The sequence below is a fragment of the Pogona vitticeps genome, chromosome 1 (assembly GCF_051106095.1).
Source record: "Pogona vitticeps strain Pit_001003342236 chromosome 1, PviZW2.1, whole genome shotgun sequence".
Lineage (NCBI taxonomy): Eukaryota > Metazoa > Chordata > Lepidosauria > Squamata > Agamidae > Pogona > Pogona vitticeps.
Genome location: NC_135783.1, coordinates 106,876,809 through 106,899,626, shown reverse-complemented (window position 1 = coordinate 106,899,626; position 22,818 = coordinate 106,876,809). Strand labels below are relative to the sequence as shown.

Genomic DNA, 22,818 nt, shown 5'->3' with positions numbered 1-22,818 from the left:
AAGCAAGAAAAAGAGATAGCTAGCTAGCTAAGTACTTAACGGTCGATAGCTCTGCTCTTCCTACGTCCTACAGGAACGGCGGAAAAAGAGGAACTGAAAGGAAGATGGAGGAGGCGGGGCTTATATACCCCACGGGAGGGAGCTAACTGAGTCTTTTTTTTCTTAATCTCTAGAATCCATCCTCATTTTTCCATATATAGTGGTGCCCCGCATGACGACGATAATCCATCCCATCATTTAGCGGGGTCGTCATTTAGCGAGGTACCACTGTACTGTATTCAAAGTTGAATTCTGTCTGTGATGTAAGCTACAATGATCTATTTACACCTTCCAGAAAATGGAGCAGGGTTGCCACCTTACAATTGGAATACCTCTCTCTTTTTCTTTTTTTTTTTAAAAAGATAGCATACTGGGGAACCTTCTGGCCCTTCCAGACATTGATGAATGATTGCCATCTTCTCTCTCCATTGATCAGGCTACTGGGAATTGGAGTTCCTCAAAATCTGGAGGGACACGTTTCCCACTTCTGATCAAAATCTCTCAATGCACGAGAGAAGGCAGCAGGTCTTCTTTCTTTTTGTCCCAATCATGTCATTTGCCTGCCCCTTCAGGGCAAAATGTACCAGGAATCTTGCTTGAGATGGCAGATCAGAGAATGTTGTATGCTCCTGAGCAGTGCTGGGAGAAGCAACAGTTACTTTTTCTCCCACTGCTTCAGGAGATATATGAGAATGCGCCCAGCACTTTGGTTACAAGGTGACAAACTCTAGGTGGACAGGAGCCAGTTCTAAACATAATTAAATAACATAACCAGAACCGTTTGGCTTAATGAATCTTTATCCTCACATTGCATATATGGCCTTGACACCATACCCTTCTCATCCCTTGACCCCAAATCAAAGAAAATACAAGATGGTATGATTATAAGACGCAGGGTAACCAAACACTCAACTAACAATGGTGACATCAGTTTAGACTTCTTATCTTTAATACTGAGGATGGAACTATTTAAAAGAATTCATTGTTCAGCCTACATCATGTTGTGAGCTTGAAGAAGGCTGAGTTCTGGGGAAATGGGCAGTTCTTGCAAACAGTCCAAGATGAGAGAAAAACAAAAAGTCTAAAAATGGAAAAATTCTATATTGCTTCTATTGCATTAACACCAAAAGATCTTACAATTTAGCAGCCACTTAGCCGCTTTTGGTAGGGCAGCCATCACACAAGGGGCATGCAAACAGCCAGAGTTCATTGCATGTTGCTTTATGTTTAGTGCTGCTGATTACACATGTAGCTGTTCTTACCTTTCGGAAAAAACTCAACCTTCACCCAAATAAAGATACTGAACTGATGCTGGAAGAGCAGCAGGTATGTCTACATATTCAGCACACATCAATAAGGAAACACTCAGAAGTTGTCCTATTATGTGATAATTTAAAAAAGAAAGTTTTTCTGTGCATCACTGTCAATTTGAAGTCTCTTTGAATCATGATGTCCCTTGACGTTTTTGTTGCTGATTTCGGATGACCTCCAATTGTTTTTTGCATTGCTGGTAGTATGTGGAAAGGCTTTTATTTTCATCTAAAAGCTTTTTATGCTCTTGTACCAGACGTGAAGTATTTTGCTGGTCTTTTTCATCCTGGTCCAGTTCTGCTATTAGTTCTTGCCTGAATTAAATTTAAACAAAGGAAGATAAAATGAGAATCTAAAGAGAAATAACATATTTAGGTGCCTAAAGAGTATCTTTAGGCAGAGCTAGCACTGACTGTTTGAATCTCAAAAAACTACTTGATGTGTGACAGAGCCACAGTAAGGTGCAGGGGGAAGCCCTCCTTCCTGTTGTGGTGTGTCACATGTAAATGTGGTATGCATGTACATATATTATGCATTTACAATTGTTCCAGTGATGTGCCTATCCCAACCCATACAACAATGAGAAACTGGTGGCTGGCTGGAGGCCTTGTGAACCAGTCCTAAATGAATTAATAACGGTAAGAGAATTATTTAGTCAGTAAGATTTGGGAGACTTGTGTGCAGATTACTGAAGCTGAAGAAGTCTGAGGAAGAGGGCCTGTCCACAAAAGCTCACATTAACATATAGCTGTTAGTCTTTTAGGTGGCAGAAGATTTTTGTCATCTCTCTCTCTCTTGTTTTCACCTGTCATGCTAGCACAGAATAACATGGCTACCTCTTCTAAAATCATTAAGAGAAGTAGTTTTCCATTTACTAGTGGTCTGTAGTTCCTGGACAGACATATTGCAAGAAGGCTGCTTTTCACAAGCATGGTGCTTTTACCAGTTTAATAATTAAGGAAACTATAAGGGGACACTGAAGGCTCCCATATGAAACTGTAGCCAGGAGAATCATACTATCTAGAAAATTGCCAGTGAGGTAACCCCAGACTTTTCCCAGCCATTAATGTTGGAGCAACATCTGTGGATTCTCAGGACTACTGATATTTTTTCACTAGCTCACCCCAATCACAGGGTCATCATAAGCTTAAGTTACTGATCTTTGAAATACTTTCATTGCTACTATGTATATACAAGCCTGAAAGGTAAATAATAAGTAACCAGTTCAACTGTTATTTCATTAGTGCCAACTTAACTGTGATGGCAAATCCAACTTGCAACAAAAAAACATCATGCATTTCCTGGCAGAAATGGGAAAACTATATGATGCTATATGATGAGTGAATGAAACCATGTGTTAACAAGGAAAGGAAATCACAGAATGGTGACACGTATTACTGGTGCCAAAGCTGTGTCTGAGTTTAACTAGATACACCAAGTTTATGAAGCAACAATCAATAAACTATAAAATTGTACTGAACACCAATAAATAAAGTTTATTGCTTTCTTCTCCATAAAGTTTAGGTCCCCCCCCCCATTAATTCAGTCTCTGGTGCTTTTGCTATGCCACTACTGGCCTGCAAAGTTCTTTTACATCTTTCAAAAAAGGGAGGGGGGAGAGCCCTAGCTAAATATATACCGTAATGTTCTATGTTCAAAGACAGTTTAAATTTTGTCATTTTACCCTGTTCTTAAAATAGCTCCTGTTCTATGTTAAGATGAACTCTCACTAAAATAGAAGGAGGAAAAGTCATGTAGACTATTTTTTTCACAACTGTCATTTCAATTAACGGATGAGGTATGCATTCAAAACACTTTCTGTCTCTAATTTTAGATGCCCAAATATTCCATGCAGATTTGAAAGGAATTATTTTTCAAAGTTTTCTTCGGGGCTCTGAAGTTTCCTACTGGGCAGTGTGCATTCCCCCCTTTTTTTTTAACAGAGGGGTTGAGCAACTTTCTACTGCCCCACATGGCCTGTCCAGCCCTAAGGGACCACACCTTCTTGCTAGTAACTATGCAGAACACACTTTTTCCTGCCAGCTGAATGGTATTTCTTATGGTGTTTTTTTGGCATGCCACATGTGGAAGGACAGCTCAGACCTTTGCAGTGGTGGACATATGGAGGTCATTCATACGTACAAACTGGAGAGACTTTAAGTGCACCACAGCATGAGCACTACTCATTTTATGGAGACCAACTTCTCCATGTGATCCTTGGGGAGTTACTTGGAAAGAATCAGTAAGAACTATTTACTTTTTGTATCCCTTATTTCAACACATGAAAGCACATTTACTCTCACAGGGCAACATACTGGGACTCATGAGTGGATAGTATTGACTGCACCTTTTAAAAGCAACAGATTTATTTTATTATGAATATTTTGGTTTTCTGATACATGCTGTAACAGTCTAACACAGCTATCCCTTGAAAAAGTAGCAATGGACTGACAAGAGAAGGGTGCTCTGTGGCATGACACAGGCAGCAAACAAAGATGTGCTCACTGACTCAGGAGAGGAAGCCCATGCTGCCTGACCACTCACAACAGAATGCCGTCAGAAGCAGGAAGTGCTCCAGACCCAGTCGGCCAGGCACTGGTGAGGCTGCTGAGAAAAGGACAGCATATGTTTATCAGGTCTTGACAGAGACTGATCCAAGAATCGTGAAGCCTGCCTGGGAGATGAAGAGGACCTGCTTGCTACTGCATCACACAGAACACTGAACTGATTCTAATCACAGTGCCAATACTCTGGAGCCGTGGACACTTTCCAGAGTGTCCGATTAACAGAGCACTGGGCCTGATATATAGTATCTTGCTCACTCTGCAGGCTACAATAGATGATGTGCTTCATATAGAAGCACAATCTACTATTCCAAGCAATTTTTAAGAAGGAGAGTTCAAGCCTGGTACATGGTGCAGAATAAAGACATGTATTTACACACTTATTTTACCTCTCTTTATCTCCTATTGGAATACACAATTTTTCTTTTGTAATTCAAGGTAATTGCAGACAGAACTATGACAGAACAGGAAAATGCTGTTCTTCAATCAGTATTGATAGTCATGCAATTATTATTTTATAAGATACTGGAGTAAAAGTATCAATGATTAATAGAACACATTTCATAAACTTACTTTCTCTGCAATAGCAATGCTATTTCTGTTTGAACTTTCATATATTCTTGTGCCATTTTACAGTGCTGTTCAAATACAGCCATGGATTCTTTTGAGTTTGGACATGGGGCTAGAGGCTGAAAATAAAATCAAACATGTTAAAAATTAATTCTCTTAACCCAACCTTTATGTACGTATGTTAAAACCTTTCTGCATACAATCTCCTGAAAACATCTCAGCAAGTTTATTCATCAGACCTGAGATGTATATTCTCTCCTGAAAGCATCTTTTGATCCATCACAATCTCATAGTGCCACCCACTATGGTTATCAGAACCTGAAAAGCAACGGGGCACAGCCTCAATGCCCTGTTCATATCAATTTGCAAGACACTTCCAGCGTAAAATCACCCATGTCTAGCCTGATTCAAATGTCACAGTCCCACTGAAGGAGGAATCCATAGCAGTCTCAGATCCAGTTAAGTTTCAACTTCTGAGACCCAAAGATGCAGATGGGATGATTGAGCAAGAGTGACCAACCGCACTCTACCTTTTTCTGTGTAGTATGGCTAGTAATATAGCCAAATGGGTCCAGAAAGTTACCCTTTCCTTGAGTGAGGGAGTACTACCACCCATTTTGAAAGTGGCTCTATTTGAACCACATGAAGGAAATCTAATCTGGACTCTGACAAGAAGGACAACTTTAGACTGGCTGGTAACTTTCTGGGGTAAGATACTTGAGCATGTGGTTCCTGATAAGCTCTGGGGACTCTATGAACCCCGAGTTTCTAAATTCATTCAAATTTGGCTTTAAGATAAGACCAAATTGGGATATAAAAAATCTCTTCACACATGTTGCTTAAGGTCATCTTCAGACGCCCTCCTCTAGATGCCCCTTCTGTGTCAAACAAGTTAAGTGAGAGTACAAATGTTGCTTTAACATAATACATGCCAACAATGACTTACTTGCAATTGGTGATCTAAAGTAAGGTATGCCATTGGGATGGAATTATCAGATCCATTGGTGTCTGTTGGAAAAAAATAGATATTCTGAGTACTAAGTGTTCAATGTGATCACAAAACATACTGCAAATTAACATTTCAGTGAAACACTGATTTTACCATGAAATGATGGGAGAGCATGTAGTACAGTTAAGCACCAAATGGCATCAGATTACATTACATCTGACTGTATTATGATTTCATTAGATTATCCTAACCAACCACAAATTAATGCATTTTCAGCACCAATGCATTTAGAAATCCATAGTAGCTGAAACATCGCAGCCTCAGATTCACAACACAAATGTTCATGATTTTATTTACTTTTTATTTTACCCTTTCCGGTTGCTATGTGCTATTGGGGATGCCCAAAGTATGAAAACAGGTTTCGTAGGCAAAGAGCTTTTCAAAATAGCATTTCTTACATTCCCTCATGTTCTTCTTTAAGGAAGTCTATAAAGACGTAATCCTTAAAATAGACTCTTCCTCCACCTGGTTATCAGCAAGGACAGACTGACAGAAATTTTATGTGTCAATCAAAGGCTTCTTCCCTCTACCATGCTCACTATAAAGAGCTGCTGCGCTGTGCTTGGTTGTCTGAGACCATCCAGTGGAGAAAATACTGTATAATGACAGAAATAGTCCAAATCTGCCCAGCAATAAAGGCAGTAACCATCTTAAAAGTGACTGAAAAGAACAGAGAAGGAAATTACATAAAACATTTTTAAAAAGGGGACATTTTTTATCAGATCATTTTTAACACAAGCATCAAAACTCTGAAATGCACGCATGTTGAACATATATTCTGTTGACCGGCATAACTGAGACCTTCACTAGATTCTGAAGTATGCACAGAACTATCTGCCGAAGCCTCCTTGCTTTCTTCAGTCAAGGTGCGTTTTGTATGTGCAATGAGGACAAAGCATCCCATGCCTGTGTATGGCACTTGCACACATCACTGCACCAGAACTGCTCAGGATGCTTCCTTCCACAAATGGTCACTGCGCAAGCAGCTTCAGAATGAAAAAGAGGGATTGGCACAAGGCCCTATCTGAAGTTAAAGCAACCAGAAGCAGCAGCCAAGATTTTTCAGCATTCCCATGATGAACTCTCTCCACAAAGATCTATGAATCAGAATTCAGTTGATTTATAGAAAAATGGCAAAACATCTTGTGACAGCCTCCTCACACGTCACAAAGGAGCTGCCACGTCACACTCTCACACACACTTTATTCAAGCTGCCACCAACCATTCCCTCAAATGAATCTTCAGGCAAATGTATGATTTTCAAAATAAAAACTTGTGTTTATTGATTACAACAAAAGGAATGGTAAATCACTTTAATAACACAAATAATAAGGCAATCAATGTAATAAAGTATCACTCACTCACACACTCTCTCACAGACCCTCACCATATAGCACAGTTCTTCACAATAGGAACAAACCCTAACACCCTAACTGGTCCCTAACCAGTCCCTATCTCGTCCCTATCTCAAGCACTCACACCCATTCACTCTCCTTATATACCCTGGTTCCACCCCTTATGTCCCAGCTTCCGTCACGCTATTGGCAGATGACATGCCGCTACAGCAATGACGGACAGGTGGCTTCCAAGCTACCGTAACACATTTTTATTTCAGAAATTGTCTAGAGAGAAAATACTGAATGCAAATCACTGGATGTTTTAACACTTTGTTTGGTGCTCTCTTTATTTATTTATTTATTTATTTATTTATTTATTTATTTATTTATTTATTTATTTATTTATTTATTTACTTACTTACTTACTTACTTACTTACTTACTTACTTACAATATTTTTTAGCCGCACCATTGCCAGTGGCTTCTGGTGTTTAACTATTAGTGTTTAACTATTAGTGTTTAACTATTAGTGTTTGACGTTTTATTGTGCTGTTTTGGTGGTTACTTTATGTAATGTTGAAAGGTGCCCTGAGGGTACTCTGGAGCCATGTGGCATGATGTAATTCCAGACAAATCAATTTATTGTCATGCCCTTTCTCCCTGCCTTTTTGCCTTCAGAGCTCTCAAAGGGCTTTCTGCCTGACATCGGAGGAAGCCCCTTGAGAGCTCCGAAGGCGCTGATCGCGGTGGCAGGGACTCCCAGGGAGGTCTCCCATGGTGGCGGAGAAGCTCTGGGAGACCTCCCTGGGGGGTCCTCGCTGCTGCGATTGGCGCCTTTGGAGCTCTCAAAGGGCTTTCCCCCCAACATTGAAGCTGTTTGAGAGCTCCGAAGGCAAAAAGGCAGGGCGAAAGGGCTTGAAATTTGAATTTCAAACAGCTTCCTCTGATGTCGGGAGGAAAGCCCTTTGAGACCTCCGGAGGCACCGATCGCGACAGCGGGGTCCCCCAGGGAGGTCTCTGATGGCAGCGGGGAAGCTCCCAGGGCTTCTCTGCTGCCATTGGAGACCTCCCAGGAGTCTCCCGCCACCGCAATTGGCGCCTGCAGGCTTTCCCGGGGAATAGACCAGGCCTACCGGGGGAAGCCGGGAGGCTAGAGCTGGCCGGGCGCTTGACTGCTCTCCCTGGCTGCGGCGGAGGCACCGTAGCACTGGCAGGCTTCGGACTGATAAGTCCTTTTTTAAAAAAAACTTTTGTGTATGTTTTGGAGGGTGTGTTTGGACGGGGGGGGGTTGTGTTTCTGTGTGTGGGTTTTTTTTGGTATGTGTGTGGTTTTTTTAGCATGGAACTTGCTCTTTTTATTTATTTATTTATTTTGTTGTGTTTTTTTTGAAATGCTGGAATGGATTAATTCCATTCCCATGCATTTTAATGGGAAATGGTACTTTGACTTACAAACTTTTCGACATATGAACGTCTTTCTGGAACGGATTAAGTTCATAAGTCAAGGGTTGACTGTATCAAGTTTCCAGCCAAAGTTTCAGAAAGTCCCCTAACACATCACAACAGGTTGGGGAGGGAGAGCCAAAGTAGGAGCTTGCTTTGAATCCCTTTGGTTGCTTTGTGTAAACCATATGCAAAATGTGATATGGATTATTTTTGGAAAGAAGTTTAAGTCCCTTGTCTGCCTTAATCATATATGGAGTAGCATTTGTTATAAAGAGGAGGATGTTTCCCATTTTTACAGCACCCGGCAAGAGTAGTTTCATAGAATCGTCAAAGAGCATAGCAATAGTGTACTTACTTACTTTATGTACAGTTTCACAAAAAGGCCTACCACACTTCAGAGTGCCAATAATATTATTAGTTACATATCTTCCATTTACATAACTTGTTTCATCTACTGAAACTGCACATCTTTCTCTCAGTCACTGCAGCAATTAGGTGAGTCAGAAAGCCTTGTGACTATCCATCTCCCTTGCATAGTTTGCTGTTTTATCAGGAGGGTTGCCAATGACCAAAATGTGATCAAAATATGTTTTTTTTTTCAAAATTAAGAGGAAATATGATGTAACACTTTTAAAAGGTCAAAATATAACTTTTCAGGCAAAACAAAAACTATGTAATACCAGATTACTCATAAACTTGCTTAAACTTACTTATAAGTACTTATAGGTTGCAGAAAAAATATGACATGTCAGAAATCTTCACTCTACTGATTACTGTGTACTGTATTGTGTGTAAATATGAAAATCACAGTTAGACAGAAACATAGATGTCTCAAGTAAAACTGGTAATAACTTTTGCCACCGAGGTCAGTACATAATAGAAAGAGTGTGCAGATAGCTATGTCATAATTTCATAATTTTCATAACTATTTGCTGCTTCACAAACTGAGTCACTGAGGTAGAGAAGTATTTATGATCATTATTATGAGCTCTTCAACTTAAAAAACTCCAGAACTCACCATTACTTATCTCAACTTTAGCAGAGACATGTACATGTGCAATACATTAAATAGCTGAAATCCTGTTGTGCGGTTATGGAAAAGTTGTAAGTTTTTGCAACAAATAGCCATAAATTAAGATATCTCCATAGGCATTATTTGTGCATGCAGAGTTGCGCAACTCAGTATGCAACAAATACTGCATAGAGAGATTTCTTAACCTACGTCAATTCACTGTTACACTTTTGTAAAGCAACAGGATTTCAGGCAATAAATTATAAATCAATGATTTGTTTCACACTGGAATAATTTACAAAATATGTTCTTCCATATCTGGTTTGTGAGAAAAACTGACCCTGTATATGTACTGTCTAAAGGCCCACCCACAATCCATTGCTCATACAGTCTAGCATCTCCGAAGAAAAAGAGGCACACAGGCAAGCATGTGATGGCAACTGTTTGCTTGTCTTCTGTGAGAGTGAGGGCTGCTTCTACTATTCCTCCTTGTGACTGCTGTGGCTGCTCTTTTGTGTTCTATGCTAGGCAGCAAACAAGAGTCAATGAGGAACAGGACCACCCACAGCTATGCAGATGCCCTACTCAGCCTGAACAGGCATGAGACTACAAATGGAGGTAGGGGCATGGACTTCAGCCTGCCGTCTGTGTCTTCACTCCACCCAGAATTCCAGAAGACTTTTGGTTGTTGAGTGCAAAGGTCTCCATAGACACTATAAGCATGTTGAGCTGACAATTGGCAGCCCTTCTGACATTGATAGCCAATCACGGACATGCTGCGTGTTCTGCTGAATGTGCCAACAATGTCTATGTAAACCAGCGGTCCCCAACTTTTTTGGGACCACGGACCGGCTGGGCCTCTGACGAAGGCACCCCCCACAGGTGCGCACTCTCTCTCAGGCGCGGTGGGGGAGCGCCTGCCTCATCCACCCCTTCGTGCATGCACAGGGGCACCTTCCTTACTGCCCACCCACGCCTTCGTGCAGGCGCTTGGGCACTGGCGCATGCGTGAAGGGGTGGGGGAGCACTCACGCCGGTGCTGGCACACATGTGTAAAACAGCTGTGGGAAGGGGAGTGTGTGCGGGGGGGCAGGAGGTCTGTCTTCGTGGCCCAGTACATCTCAGGCCGCGGACTGGCACCGGGCCGCGGACTGGGGGTTGACGACCTCTGATGTAGACTTTATGCAGAATGCAGAAAAGTCTGCAGGACTTATTGGGCTCGGGCAGGACATACCTTCATCCCCAAATAACTATCACCTCTGGATCTCCACACATTGAATAGGGCTAATGTTTTGTCCCAAGGCAAGTGCTCAGCAATGCTCACCACTGATGCCATGCAGTATCTTAAGGTCTAATTTCAGACACATACATATAAGTCTTGTAAATGTCAATCATTAAGCCAACTCAAAAACTCAAAATGTTAAATGTTAAATTCCCAAAGGGAATTTTACCTGTAGAATCATCAGGTGTCCATGGAAGACTGCGAGCTGGTTTTTCAGAGGTTGGTCCCGAGGTAGTGATCATTCTCACACTAGGACTAGATGACCTACTACTGTTTCTGCTTTCCTGTACAAACAGTTTTAAGAAATCATGCTATTATCACTAAAAACATAGTTATCAAATGACATTGTTCAAAGTGCAAAATTACTAGAATCACAATGGCCGGAATTCTGTTGCTTTGTTACGCAGGTAGAAAGCAAATGGCACAGTATTCAATCACTTCTACCTGGTAATCCATTGGGATTCTTGAGCATGTGACAAGCTAGCAGCTGTGCACATCTCCAAGAATCCTGGCAGTGACTCAATAATTGCAAGCCAGAAAATCTGAACATGACACTGTTTGTCTTCCACATATGCAACACAGCAACACTATTTCACCCCAGAAATCATTAGAATGGGGAGGGTACATTGCAGTGCTCCAGCTGTTACTAAATTAAAGCTCTCAGCACTCCTTGCTATTAGATTATCCTTAGTAGGGCTGACAGGAGTTGCAGACTACGAACATTTCAAATAGCAGTTTCCCATCCCTGCTCTAAACAGACTGGATAAATACCAACAATTTAAATCAACAACAAAAGATTTGTATAATTTAAATTGGACTTTTTAAATTCTTATTTTAAAATGGCTTTTTCAAAGGCCCTGCATGAGGATAGTTATAGACTAAATATCTCATTACAAAATAGGGGGTATACATTCTAATTCAATGTTCTGAGACAATAATCTAATAAGTAGGGTCCACAGGTCCATGAAGTTCTATAGGCATTCGGTAGTGGTTATTTAGGTTATTCTATCTTGCAAAGTACTCATTCTCAACCAGTTCTCTTTTTCTGATGGTATCTGAAAAGGTGCAGTTCTCAAACTGGACTTTCCAGAGATTTATGAGCAACATATGGAGACACAGTAATATATGGTGATAAGAAATAATAGTCCTAATCAGCCCAAGAGTCCAGTTCTGACTGAAGTTCTTCCTTCTAACAAGATACAGTATAACGTTGGAAAATTTTGGAAGCTCTGTTAAAATATCCAGTATCTTCCATACTTTTCTTGAGTAATGCTTGTTCTTTTAGGGTGGCGGTATGATCTACTGTCCCTCTGCAACATTCTGTCTACAAAGTCAAGACTTACCTCTATTCACTAGACATGCCAAATGAATAGAGGACTTTGGAGACAGAGACAATCTGAGCAAGGAGAGTTTGGAAAATATGTATTGAGGTTACAGGAAGCAAGAGCACGCTTTGGAAGAAAAATCAGTGATAAAACCGAGTCTTTCGGAATACTGACTGAAATCATGATTTAAATCCAATTGATTTAAATCAAACCCATGTAAGCTATAGAAGTTAACTTGCCTATCAATTTGTCTCTAATGTACAATTGGGATGTTTGCCTCTCTTCACAGACAATTCATACATTCTGCATATTTTTCTTTCAGCATCTTAACGTCAATAGAAGTTATGGTAAAAGGGACAACATACTGATGATCTCCTACTGCAAACATGTCCTCCTCCCCAATTCACACTTGGAGGAACAAATGATTAATGTCCCCTTTCCCAGCTCCATGTTCCACACTTGGCTCATTTAACATCCCATTTATGTTTTTAAAAAGACACATAAATACTGGCACATTTTCATGAGCACTTCGTTTGACTTGAACCTTGATGGCATTATATCATTTCGTAAATAAGAAGACTAGATGAGACCACAACAAGCCTTAACACCCCTAATAAACCTAGAATGACATGCTGCACAAAATGAAAGGAAATGACAGGCTGATTAAGCAAGGCCATCAGTCCATGTGTTAGCCATTCTCACTGGCACTTCTTTATTCCTAATTGTTCCTTTGTTCCTAAAAAAAATGCACTGCTTGCAGGCTGATGCTGCCTTCAGCACCAATGCAGCCATCAGGGGATTTGTATCATGATCCGAAAGGAGGCATGGAGCACTGGGTTGCAGCTTCAGTAGCTCTTCTCCTTTCCACTGAGTAACCAATGGCAGCCACTCTGGGCTGCAATAAACCCAAACTACACACTGTGTTTGAACATATGTATAGACTGGCTCCTTATGAAGGTATTTCTGCCATTCTCATATTGATTGTTGTCTTTCCAGCTTGGATAGCAAGTGGGCAATGGAAAGCAAACACCATGATTAAGGAGAATTATAGTTGCCAAGTTCTCTATGAGACTGGTTGTCAGTGTTGCTATAAAACTGTACGTCCTACTTTGCTGTTGGAAGTGCACAGGGTTGCAATTATATTATGTGAATGCAGATATGACATAGAGGGATAACTGCATTTAAGGTGAGTTGACTCTTGCCTTTCTTGAACTATCTTACATGGGCAGTTGCTTGAAGGACAAAAACTATTTCACCCTTTGCACTATGATTCCGTATGTGTGTTGCAGGTTACTTCTCTTGCCTCAGAAGGGGTTGTCTATAACACAGCTCAATCTAATCTCAACTCTGCACCAATCAGAAATGTGTGCTAGAATATAATTATAAATTTTGAAGAGCACACTCCAAAGTTTCACAAAATCTCAGGAACTATGCAAAGTGGCATTAAGATATAGTCCTCTTAAACATTAATCCTACACTAAACACGTGCACTGAAAAATAGTTAGAAACAAATATACCGCAGTGTCAAAACTGCTACTATGCAAATAACACAGCACATGATAGCTTCATTCTAGTATTACCTCTTATTTTTTCACTATGAACCACTAACTACATTGACAAAGTATTGAGTCTGGTATGCACACACATACTTGTTCTGAAGAACACTTTGTAAAACCAAGTAATATGATGGGTACATCTGAGCATCTACATATATCTCAGCAGTCCTGTTTTCCCAAACAATATATCAGAGGTTTTCAAATTCACATCAATGTTGAAAATTTTAGCAAGAATGAAGCTGGTAAATTAACCAAGGTTGAAATCCTATTTACATTTATTTGGTGGAATTCTCACTAAACACACTGGGGTTTGCATTAAAGTATACGAAGACTGCATTCTAGGTATGTGTAGAGATTTGTCAAGATGACTCCTCTGCACTTAACCAAATCAAAGTATCATACAGCGGAATGGAAATGATTAATTTTTAAAAAATTAACTCACAGCATTACATGTGCCTGCAGTCTGTTTCTATTTAGGGTTCACCAGGATTACAGGCTTGGAAGCCATTGTTAAGTTTTGAAGAAACACAGAGCAAAGAAACAACTGCAGCAAACAATGGTACAAAATACTAAGACTTTCTTGCTAAGTTTAGTGACCATAATATAGTACAGAGCTGGGAATGAGTTTCTTGACAGCTGCCTACTATACTTTCCTAGTGCTAGTATTTTTCAAGAATATGGACCAAAACCACTTTCGTTATAATTTAATTTTTTTCATACCTTACTTGAATGAGATGAAAGTCTATTCTTTTCAAAACTCAGACCATAATCTAATAAACCATTTGAGTGTCAAAAAGTAGGTGATTTTCTTTTTTACCTGGTTGGTTTCTGTTCCAGCAATACTAAGATCTTGAATGGATCTGCGCCTCTGTTGTCCGTTGCCTGCTGAGAAGAAGAAAAGAAAAGCTGAAATGCACTTCAACAAAATAAGAAGGGTGCGACTGTTGCAGAAAGAGCTTGGAATTTGTACAGATCCAGTGAGAGGGAGAGAAAGAGTGTGTTTGCACATGGGGAGGGAGGGAATGGCTGAGAGACAGCTGCAAAGTTTTAAGAGGAAAAAAGGGGGAGAGGAGGAAGAAGCATCCTGCACACTGGTGTGTCAACAGAAAGCATATCCTAACACAATAACCACTCCTATCCCATGAATAGCTTCTGCACTTTCCCTCACCATCTTCTGTCACATGTGCTTGAACGGGCTGAGCAGTGAGGGTGGGGGTGAGGACTGGCACTGATGACGACATCTATTTCAAGGAGGTTACGTTATGGGGATTTCTAGAGCAGGGCTGCTAAGATAACGTGTTGCCAAGCTATCTTACTTCTTTGGGTTAGTCAGCAAAATGATTAATCAACAGTACTGGCTTCAATAGGGTCTGTGTGCCCCATCTCTCAGGAAATGCCAATTCTCATTTTTAAATCAATCACATTGCTCTTAATTGTTTGTTTTGTTTGATAATCAGCTATATCAAGTGGCAGTAGCACTAAAAGAGTGACTGGAACTCCTAATTATTTGATTTCCCTCTGGCCTCACCACCAAATGCTACTAGACTGTTTTTTTAAAATTATATGCCATTGATGGCTATATAAAAATAGAACATGTTGTTAAAGTCTGCAAATTAATCAAGGAACTATTTACAGAAGACCTCATTTTTGGTCTGTAGAATTTTCTGCAAACACTTTGGAAGCACAGCGGTCACTGTTTATATTACCCCTGAGATAAGAGGTCAGCTGTCCAAAAGGAAACACTAACATGTCGCAATTAACAGCTGACACAATATTCAGGATTCTTAGTCTTTGAAGGTTGCATGACATAACTTTTTAAAAAAACTACACCCTAATGGTAACACTTACAGAGCAAGCTCTCCAACAATGACAAGCACATGCATAAACGTAACCAGTGTCTCTCAATTCATCATGTGGGCTTTTCCAACGGGCAGCCTGCCTGTTGTAAGAGATCTCAAACCCTATTTTGCCTTTCTCAAGGTTGAATAAAAGTCACCTGGGAACATTTCAATGCCAGATTAAATTAAGGAGGACAAAAGGAAGAGAATGGAAACTCAAGCAATATAAGCAGCATTAAAACCTAGGATTTCTTTTTCCGAATATAGCTCTCCTTAATGTTGTGGGTTATACAACCCCCTTATTCCACATGAGGGAAAGTAACTAGTATAAATTGATCTTTGTCCTCCTTCTACCTCCCTTTTCTTGTGTGCTCCTGAAAAACATCTTTAGGATCATGGCCACTTCCTGAACAGTGAAGGCTATATGATAAGGGACTGCATTGCAAGGAGGAAGTTCTTTGAGACTGGCAGATCTTGTACTACCATCCTACACAAGCAAGCCTCACTGTTCAGCACTCTGGAGAGGATTTTCAGAAGCACAGAAACACTTCTGCCTTTTGCTTATGCGGTACTAGTTTCAAATCCATGTGCTTTCTCAGAAGCAATGTGCACTCTGATAGCTTTTAAATCTATTTTTCACAAAGGTTTTTGATTAAACCAGTTCTTCAACTAGAAAAAGGGAATTATGTCTTCTACAGTTCTAGAATGAAATCAGAAGTTGAAGTGAGACTATGCTTTTCAGTTTTGTTTGTTAAGCCTTTATCCTCTATTTCACTGTTTCTTTCAGCAGGTGATATCTGGTATTACTGATACTATAACTTTCAAAGTAGTTCCGAATTTCTGGACAAGTTCTGAAAAACAGCAGTTACGACATGCTGCAAAACACGGATGCTTTACTGCTATATTGACTGCATAAACTCAAAAAGATTACCCAAGTAGTCCAATTAACCATTTAAGCTACTTTAGGTACCTGGAGAACTCAGCTTCAATAAAATATATTAAATGAAAATTTAGAGCTTACATTGGCAAAAAATACACCCAGTTTGAATCTTAGTAAAACCAAGTGTTCACTAATACATTGATGCAGTTGCCCTTCCTGTGCTAGCAATTCAATAAGGACCTCTAGCTGATCCACCCATGACTGATACAACAATTATGTGCACATTTCATTCAAGAGCTCAATTCTAAAATTAGCTCAGCTGAAATAAACTTGAAAAAATATCTGGAATACTCATCCTCCTTTCAGATTAGCAACATCTGTGAATCTAAAGAACCCAGCACATGTGTTGCTGAAACACTATATCATGATAATCAAAAAGATAAAATAATCATAGTGTGGTAGAATTAATATGACTATTACATATGTGAATGTGTGCATGCACACGTCTACACACACATGCCAGATGATTGTGCTCAGCAGCACTGTTTTAAATGAGAAACCACCCGATTAGCAGGAAAAGTTTAAAGCAGCTATTAGGCTAAGCATTTTCTTTGCCATGAGCTATTAGCAGTATATAACAAGCAGCTCAAGCACAGCCAAACAAGCAGAATATTGATATATACTTGTTGCTCCTGAATCATTAGCTTAGGAATCCAACCATAGAAATCCAAACTTTCTGTATTATAATAAGTAAGCCTAGTTTACAATACATTTGGAAGTGATTTTCACCAGTTTAAGTTCTAGAAATGCTACTAATATACAACAGAATGTTGTTCTGCAAAACTTAGACACTTCAGTTTCAGTTCAAATGATTACACAATTCAGAGATATTTGCCAGGAAGACTACTACATTGACAATTTAATTTTTTCCTACAAATAAGACCTAAGCACCTCACAGTAGATGATGGGGGGAAAGCCCTGTATTATAGCGATGGACTGAGATCAGAATTCCATCTGGGCAATACAAAGAGCAACAATATCCCACTGATTTCAACTCCACTTAGGCATGCAGTTAAAACTTCACTGACAGAACATGGATGCACCTAACACTTACAGGACTGTATCCAATGTTCTCAAGAAATGTGGCATATTTCAAAGGCCATTTATGCTACTGAGTAGGGACAAAAGTAATGCTTTAAATCAGTGGTTCTTAACCTTTGTTACTCAGATGTTTTTGAACTGCAACTCCCAGAAACCTCAGCCAGCACAGTTGGTGATGAAGGCTTCTGGGAGTTGCAGTCCAAAACTCCTGAGTAACCCAAGGTTAAGAACCAGTGCTTTAAATTCCTACCATAAAACCCCTTTCTAACAAATCTTTCTAATTTTAAAGAAAACACTTTTCTCTTAGCAGACACTGAATCCCAAAGCTGAAACACAATAGAAAATAATGCTAGTGCCCTGCTGCATAAATATTTTTAAATTAAGCATAATGAGGCCCATCCTCCAAAGAACCTTTCCCTTACAAAAGAAAGGACTAGAAACTTACATGGAACCGACCTTGAAAGTCAATTCAAGATTCTGAAGACTATCAGGGTCATTTCAATTGTTTTGTCAGGAAGCACAGCAGCAGTGTATTGCTGTTTTGGCTCCATACTCCTAAACAAGAGCCCCATTTCTAAAAACAGATCTGTTTTGGGCTGTTTCTGAAACTTGGGGGAATTCCAAGATTTGCCTTCAATGCAGCCTATGGAGGTTCTGTGAGAAATACTTCCCTGTCCTCTTACATGCTCACCATAACCACATTTAATGAGCATCTGCAGTAGCTACACTGATCATGGCCTGAATGTATTTTTAAAGTTATGTGTGCAAAGTATTTTGGATCCACTGGAAAACACCAATTTCATGTGAATTTATTGTTGGCATTTACCTGCAAATGTTTTTTAATAAAACCATTTTATTGCTACTTAAGATGCCCTCAGGCTCCAATGCTTCAAATCACCACTGTTCCAGAAACTGAGGATATACGAAGAAGCTCTAAACCACTTGTTGCCTGAAATTCCTTATCACTGAGGCAAGAGCAAGGGTGTTGGCTCTTGTATCCTGGCCAAGTTCTAGCCTAGGCATTACATCTTGCCTATTTAGAATTCCTTTCAAAGCTTCCCTTGCCACATCCTGACAGACTGCGTGACATTGTCTTCATTTTTTACTCAGGATGTGGAGAATTTCTATGAAGTGAATGGCACAGGAAATGTGCTCAGCTATTTAGCTAGAAAATACTATTTTATAAAGGTTATTCATTCAGAGTGTTTCAAATGGCAAATCTAAAGAAATAACGTTGCAATCTTTATCCTTTATCCACAGGCTTTGATCCTAAGTTAAATCAAGAAGTTCACAGATGCAAATCCTTGCATCTCCACACCCCATAGGTTTGACACCCCTCCAATAAATAATTTTGTGGCAAGAAGGGGTAATTACTCAACTGTGGGTTATTCCAGACATTTCACTCTCTTAATTCAATCAAATATGTGGCCAGGTTAGACCAGAAATAGCTGGATGCAATACATACCTTCTACACTGGCTATGGCTGGGAAATCATGAGATGAAGTACTGAAGTATCTCAAATCTTAGTTTCATTTATGAAGTATTCAGCATTACTCACCTACTTCACAATTACGGCCCTAACTGCTACTACCAGCAAATCAAGAAGCAAAGATTACTCTGCTGCCACCTTGCACCTTTAACACTTGCTCTGGGTTTCTGGGCTCTGCTGAGGACTGTTTTTGTTATATTGATAATTCAGCACCAGTGAAATTGTGGTTTTTCGCCTATAGATTTTATTCAAAACCATAAACTATTTTCCCTAGTAAAAACACGAATGAACTATTTATTATCTTCAAAATACTAGTAATGAATTATTTACATAATGGAATTAATTTTAAAACTCAACAAGGAAATGAGAAAAGTTAAGATTATCTGATAACTGAATAGAAAACATTTTTTAAATCAAAAAGTGAATCTATTTGCAGAGATCTGAAAAGGAGAAAGGCTATACTATTCTATAAGAGCTTGTTTCTCTCCTGTATTCCTGGTATTTAATGCCTTGGACACTGGATTAAGGTATTTTAAATCAACACATATATCTGGAGATATGGCATGACCACAACAGGACACTCTCAGATTTGTTTTGTGTTATTCACTACATATCTATTATAACAGAGAACACCTGGTGTCAGGTAAAAAAAGAGTTATCATGAGAACAGTTTATCACAGTCTATATTTAAGACCAAAAAAATTACACTACTAGTATATAAAATGAAAATTGGATTCTAGAAAGTGCTTATAAAGGGGCTGGTAGAAAGAGACTTCCTCTATTCATTGTAACCTTCCAGTTCTACTAAGTGATGGCAAAGGCTTCTGAACAAATAAGTACTGCATGCCAGGAGGCTGAAGAGCGAGAGGAGAAGCAATGAAAAATGTGTCACAGGTAAATTCTTTAAGTGGGGTTGCATCCAAATTTTAGTGATTTTCCCTTCCCTCCTTCATCTCTAAGTTTCACAGTCCACCCAGTTCAGGAAGATCTGCTAAGCTCCCAGAAATACTTTTGCATAAGGAAAGGAAGGGATGTGAAAATCCCCTTCCACCAGCTCTTTTCTGGAAGCACTTCTTATGATCCAGATCACTGTATTCCAATTTATTCCCGATGCACTGTTTGCTGAAAAGTTAACTATTATAGCTAAGAAACAGGAGAAACCTTTCTCTAGAATAAAAAGAAAAGATTCAATGGCAAGTAAATTAATTTAATCTTCTGAACAAACTAAGCAAGCCTGTTAAATTTTGTATAATGAAAATCTTTTTGTCAAATTTTGTGGAAATCTGAACGGCTTTAATGTGTATTTATGCTATGTTGTATTTTCCAGTACTGTTATCTCAATATATGTGCAATGTTTTATTTGTATTTGTCATTTATATTTGGTACAGCCCACTATATTAATCATTTGTTTTATTATGAACGATTAAAACAGATCATCCACTGGTAAACAGTTCATTTGTATCCAAAAAAAATCTTTCGTCAACTCTTAACAGATGTTCGAGAGATAAGTTAAAATTACTTGTGTAAAGCATTTCAGTTCTGCTGATATAAACCATATGTATGTATAAGTGTTTATATTATCATGTCTATATGAAAATTATGTATCACATCAATTTTTAATGATACAAACATTATTTAAGGACTGCAACTGCAGACTCGCTTTATGTTCTCATCTTCCTGCTAAAAGAACTATCTGTATCCTACCAGAGCTAGGATTTTTTTTCCAGATCAAAACCATGAATACCTTCACTTTTCTACACGTTAGCAAAAACAATGGTTAAATTGGGATAAGAGCAAAAGATATGGATGCGCGATCATCTCGGATAAGCTGGTGCTAGAGAGTAATAATTTATAAACAGGAGCAAGAAGTATTTAAAGATTTGATCATTCTCCCAGTATCAGTCTCAGCAGACGCACATAGCTGGTATGCGATACCTGGTTTGATGATCTCTGGGACATCCAGAATGTTGCCAAATGAAGCAGTTTTACGATGGCCTCGTTTAGGTTTGGAAAAGGCTGAAAAAACATATATACACAATACACATGCAAACAGCTACAATAGTAACACAAATCATCCAGACTGAAAACTGCACTTTCTACTTAAATTGGTTAAACCAGATTTCATGCAAACTGGACATGCAGAATGAACTGCACAGCTTTCCATTCATGCTTAAAATTGTAAAGCAATTGTTAAAAGCAACAGACATAATTAGAGTCAACAACATAACACAACACAGTGTTATTAGTTATTAGAAACATGAACTGCAAATGAACAAAGGGCAATGGTGATGAAGGAGGAAAAAACCAAAGCCTAGATAAAACCAAACAATGTAGACTAAAGTGTCCACCAACTCCATTTTACTCATACTTTAAAATGAATGCTCTATGCTGCAGTCAAAACACTCACTAAATGCACTAATTTCAAATATATATATATTTCAGAAATATGTTAATGCTTTTGGTTTATTCATTTTAACACAGCCAGTTTTCAAGCATTTCTCTGCTTTTCAACTGCAATCTGTTTTTATTGTTTTGACAAATTTAGCCTACTTCCACAATGTTAGGCTCAGTTACACATATTAACAAAAGAGAACAATGGAAAAGAAATCTGTAATGTAAAGTTTTAGAAATAAGTACAGGGATTAATGTTATCAGTTAACTTAAAGATCATGAAGATGAAAGTGGTGATGGCAGTAGTAAAATGGCTCAAGTTAAAAGCTCCTTATGCGGAACATGATTGTGAAGATACCTAGTACACTGAACTGTTTTAGATGGAAGAATTATATCAGTACTGGTTGAGGATCCACCGCTTTTTGCCTGACGCAATCCTAATGGAAGCTGCTAAGAGACAGCTATTTCTGGGGATGTGTATGAGACTGACAAGTGGAACTGAACAAGGCAACATTCTCTGTAGTTTAAGATCTGCTGCTTTAGCAACTTTCCTTCAAAAGCTATTCAGTTACTTATATATGAATATACGAGCAAGATGTGATCCTCCCACTGGTTTTCTAATATAAGGAACAAAGCTGTTCTTAAAATATTTCTTGTATTTTAGGTATAAGAGCTTTGGATTACTTAGTAGCAGAATCTGACCATACTACTCCCTCGACTGTGGTATAAAAAAATAAGTTTCCTACTACATTTACACAAGCAACATTAGTAAGATTATCCATCTTAAAAATTCTGTTGGAATTATGCTATTGGTTTGTGTACTTGACATTTTCAAATTAGCCTTTCTCAAACCAGAACAAGGAAAGGAAACCCAGATGAAAATCCTAAAAATAATCTAGCACTTCTCATTTCTCTCTCTCTCTCTCTACACTCCACTGATGTCAAGAAGTTAACCTGGTTCAAGAAAAAAAAGATGAGAAACCAGCATCGGTTCCTGTGTGTATTATTTGCTGCATTTCCCTTTATGAAGGACCTTGCACATACACACACTTTAAAAATATGCATAAAAGGGACTGATGACTGGAAGAAAAATTTCAGTTATTTAACAACAGCTATGAAGACATGAAATGTAGGACTATTACATTTAGATTAAAAAAATAAGATCTCAAAGGTAGATTTTCACTCATCCCATATGCATACTGAAAGCTTAGTCCAATAGGCTTTTGACCAATAGATCACCATAAATATATATCAGAAAGGCTACTTTATAAATAACATGACTGCTTTACTCAAGTCACATTAACAGGATGAAAATACTAATAATTTCCCATTTTATGAAAGGCATCACCTACAATGTACAAAATGATAAAATAGTAGTAGTTGATAATACTAAAAGTTTGATTCCTGCAACTGCTTTTTATTCTGAATCTTCCTCTGAGAGATAAAAAGAAGGCTTTTGATTTAATGGACAAATGTTGCTGGAATACTTGAGGTGTTAGTGTTTCTTGCTGACTCTCCATGTCAATATACCCACGTCCTCTCTCAATTTAATGATGGTTATAATAATGATAATGATAGTAACAGCAATAGTAATAATAATAGTAATAATAATAAATGTCTAATTTCAGAAATACAGAACAACAGTAATAGAAGCAGCATATTTCTTTGG

At 38.8% G+C, this 22,818-nt stretch overlaps 1 protein-coding gene across 11 annotated transcripts in view; it reads right to left on the bottom strand.

The window, feature by feature from the left end:
- Window positions 1–819: 819 nt before the first annotated feature.
- Window positions 820–22,818, bottom strand: part of MAP3K7 (mitogen-activated protein kinase kinase kinase 7) — a 47,148-nt gene continuing 25,149 nt past the window's right edge. For 4 of the 11 annotated variants that reach the window (XM_020784991.3, XM_020785253.3, XM_020785345.3 and 1 more), the window contains 6 exons: window positions 20,694–20,774; window positions 14,268–14,335; window positions 10,739–10,853; window positions 5,431–5,492; window positions 4,488–4,603; window positions 820–1,664 (listed from right to left, as the gene is read on the bottom strand). In XM_020784991.3, the coding sequence (XP_020640650.1) occupies window positions 1,484–1,664; window positions 4,488–4,603; window positions 5,431–5,492; window positions 10,739–10,853; window positions 14,268–14,335; window positions 20,694–20,774 (623 nt within the window). In that variant the 3' untranslated portion in view covers window positions 820–1,483. The remainder of the gene's footprint in view (window positions 1,665–4,487; window positions 4,604–5,430; window positions 5,493–10,738; window positions 10,854–14,267; window positions 14,336–20,693; window positions 20,775–22,818) is intronic. The other 7 variants (XM_078380629.1, XM_020785077.3, XM_078380642.1 and 4 more) reach the window with 3 other exon arrangements.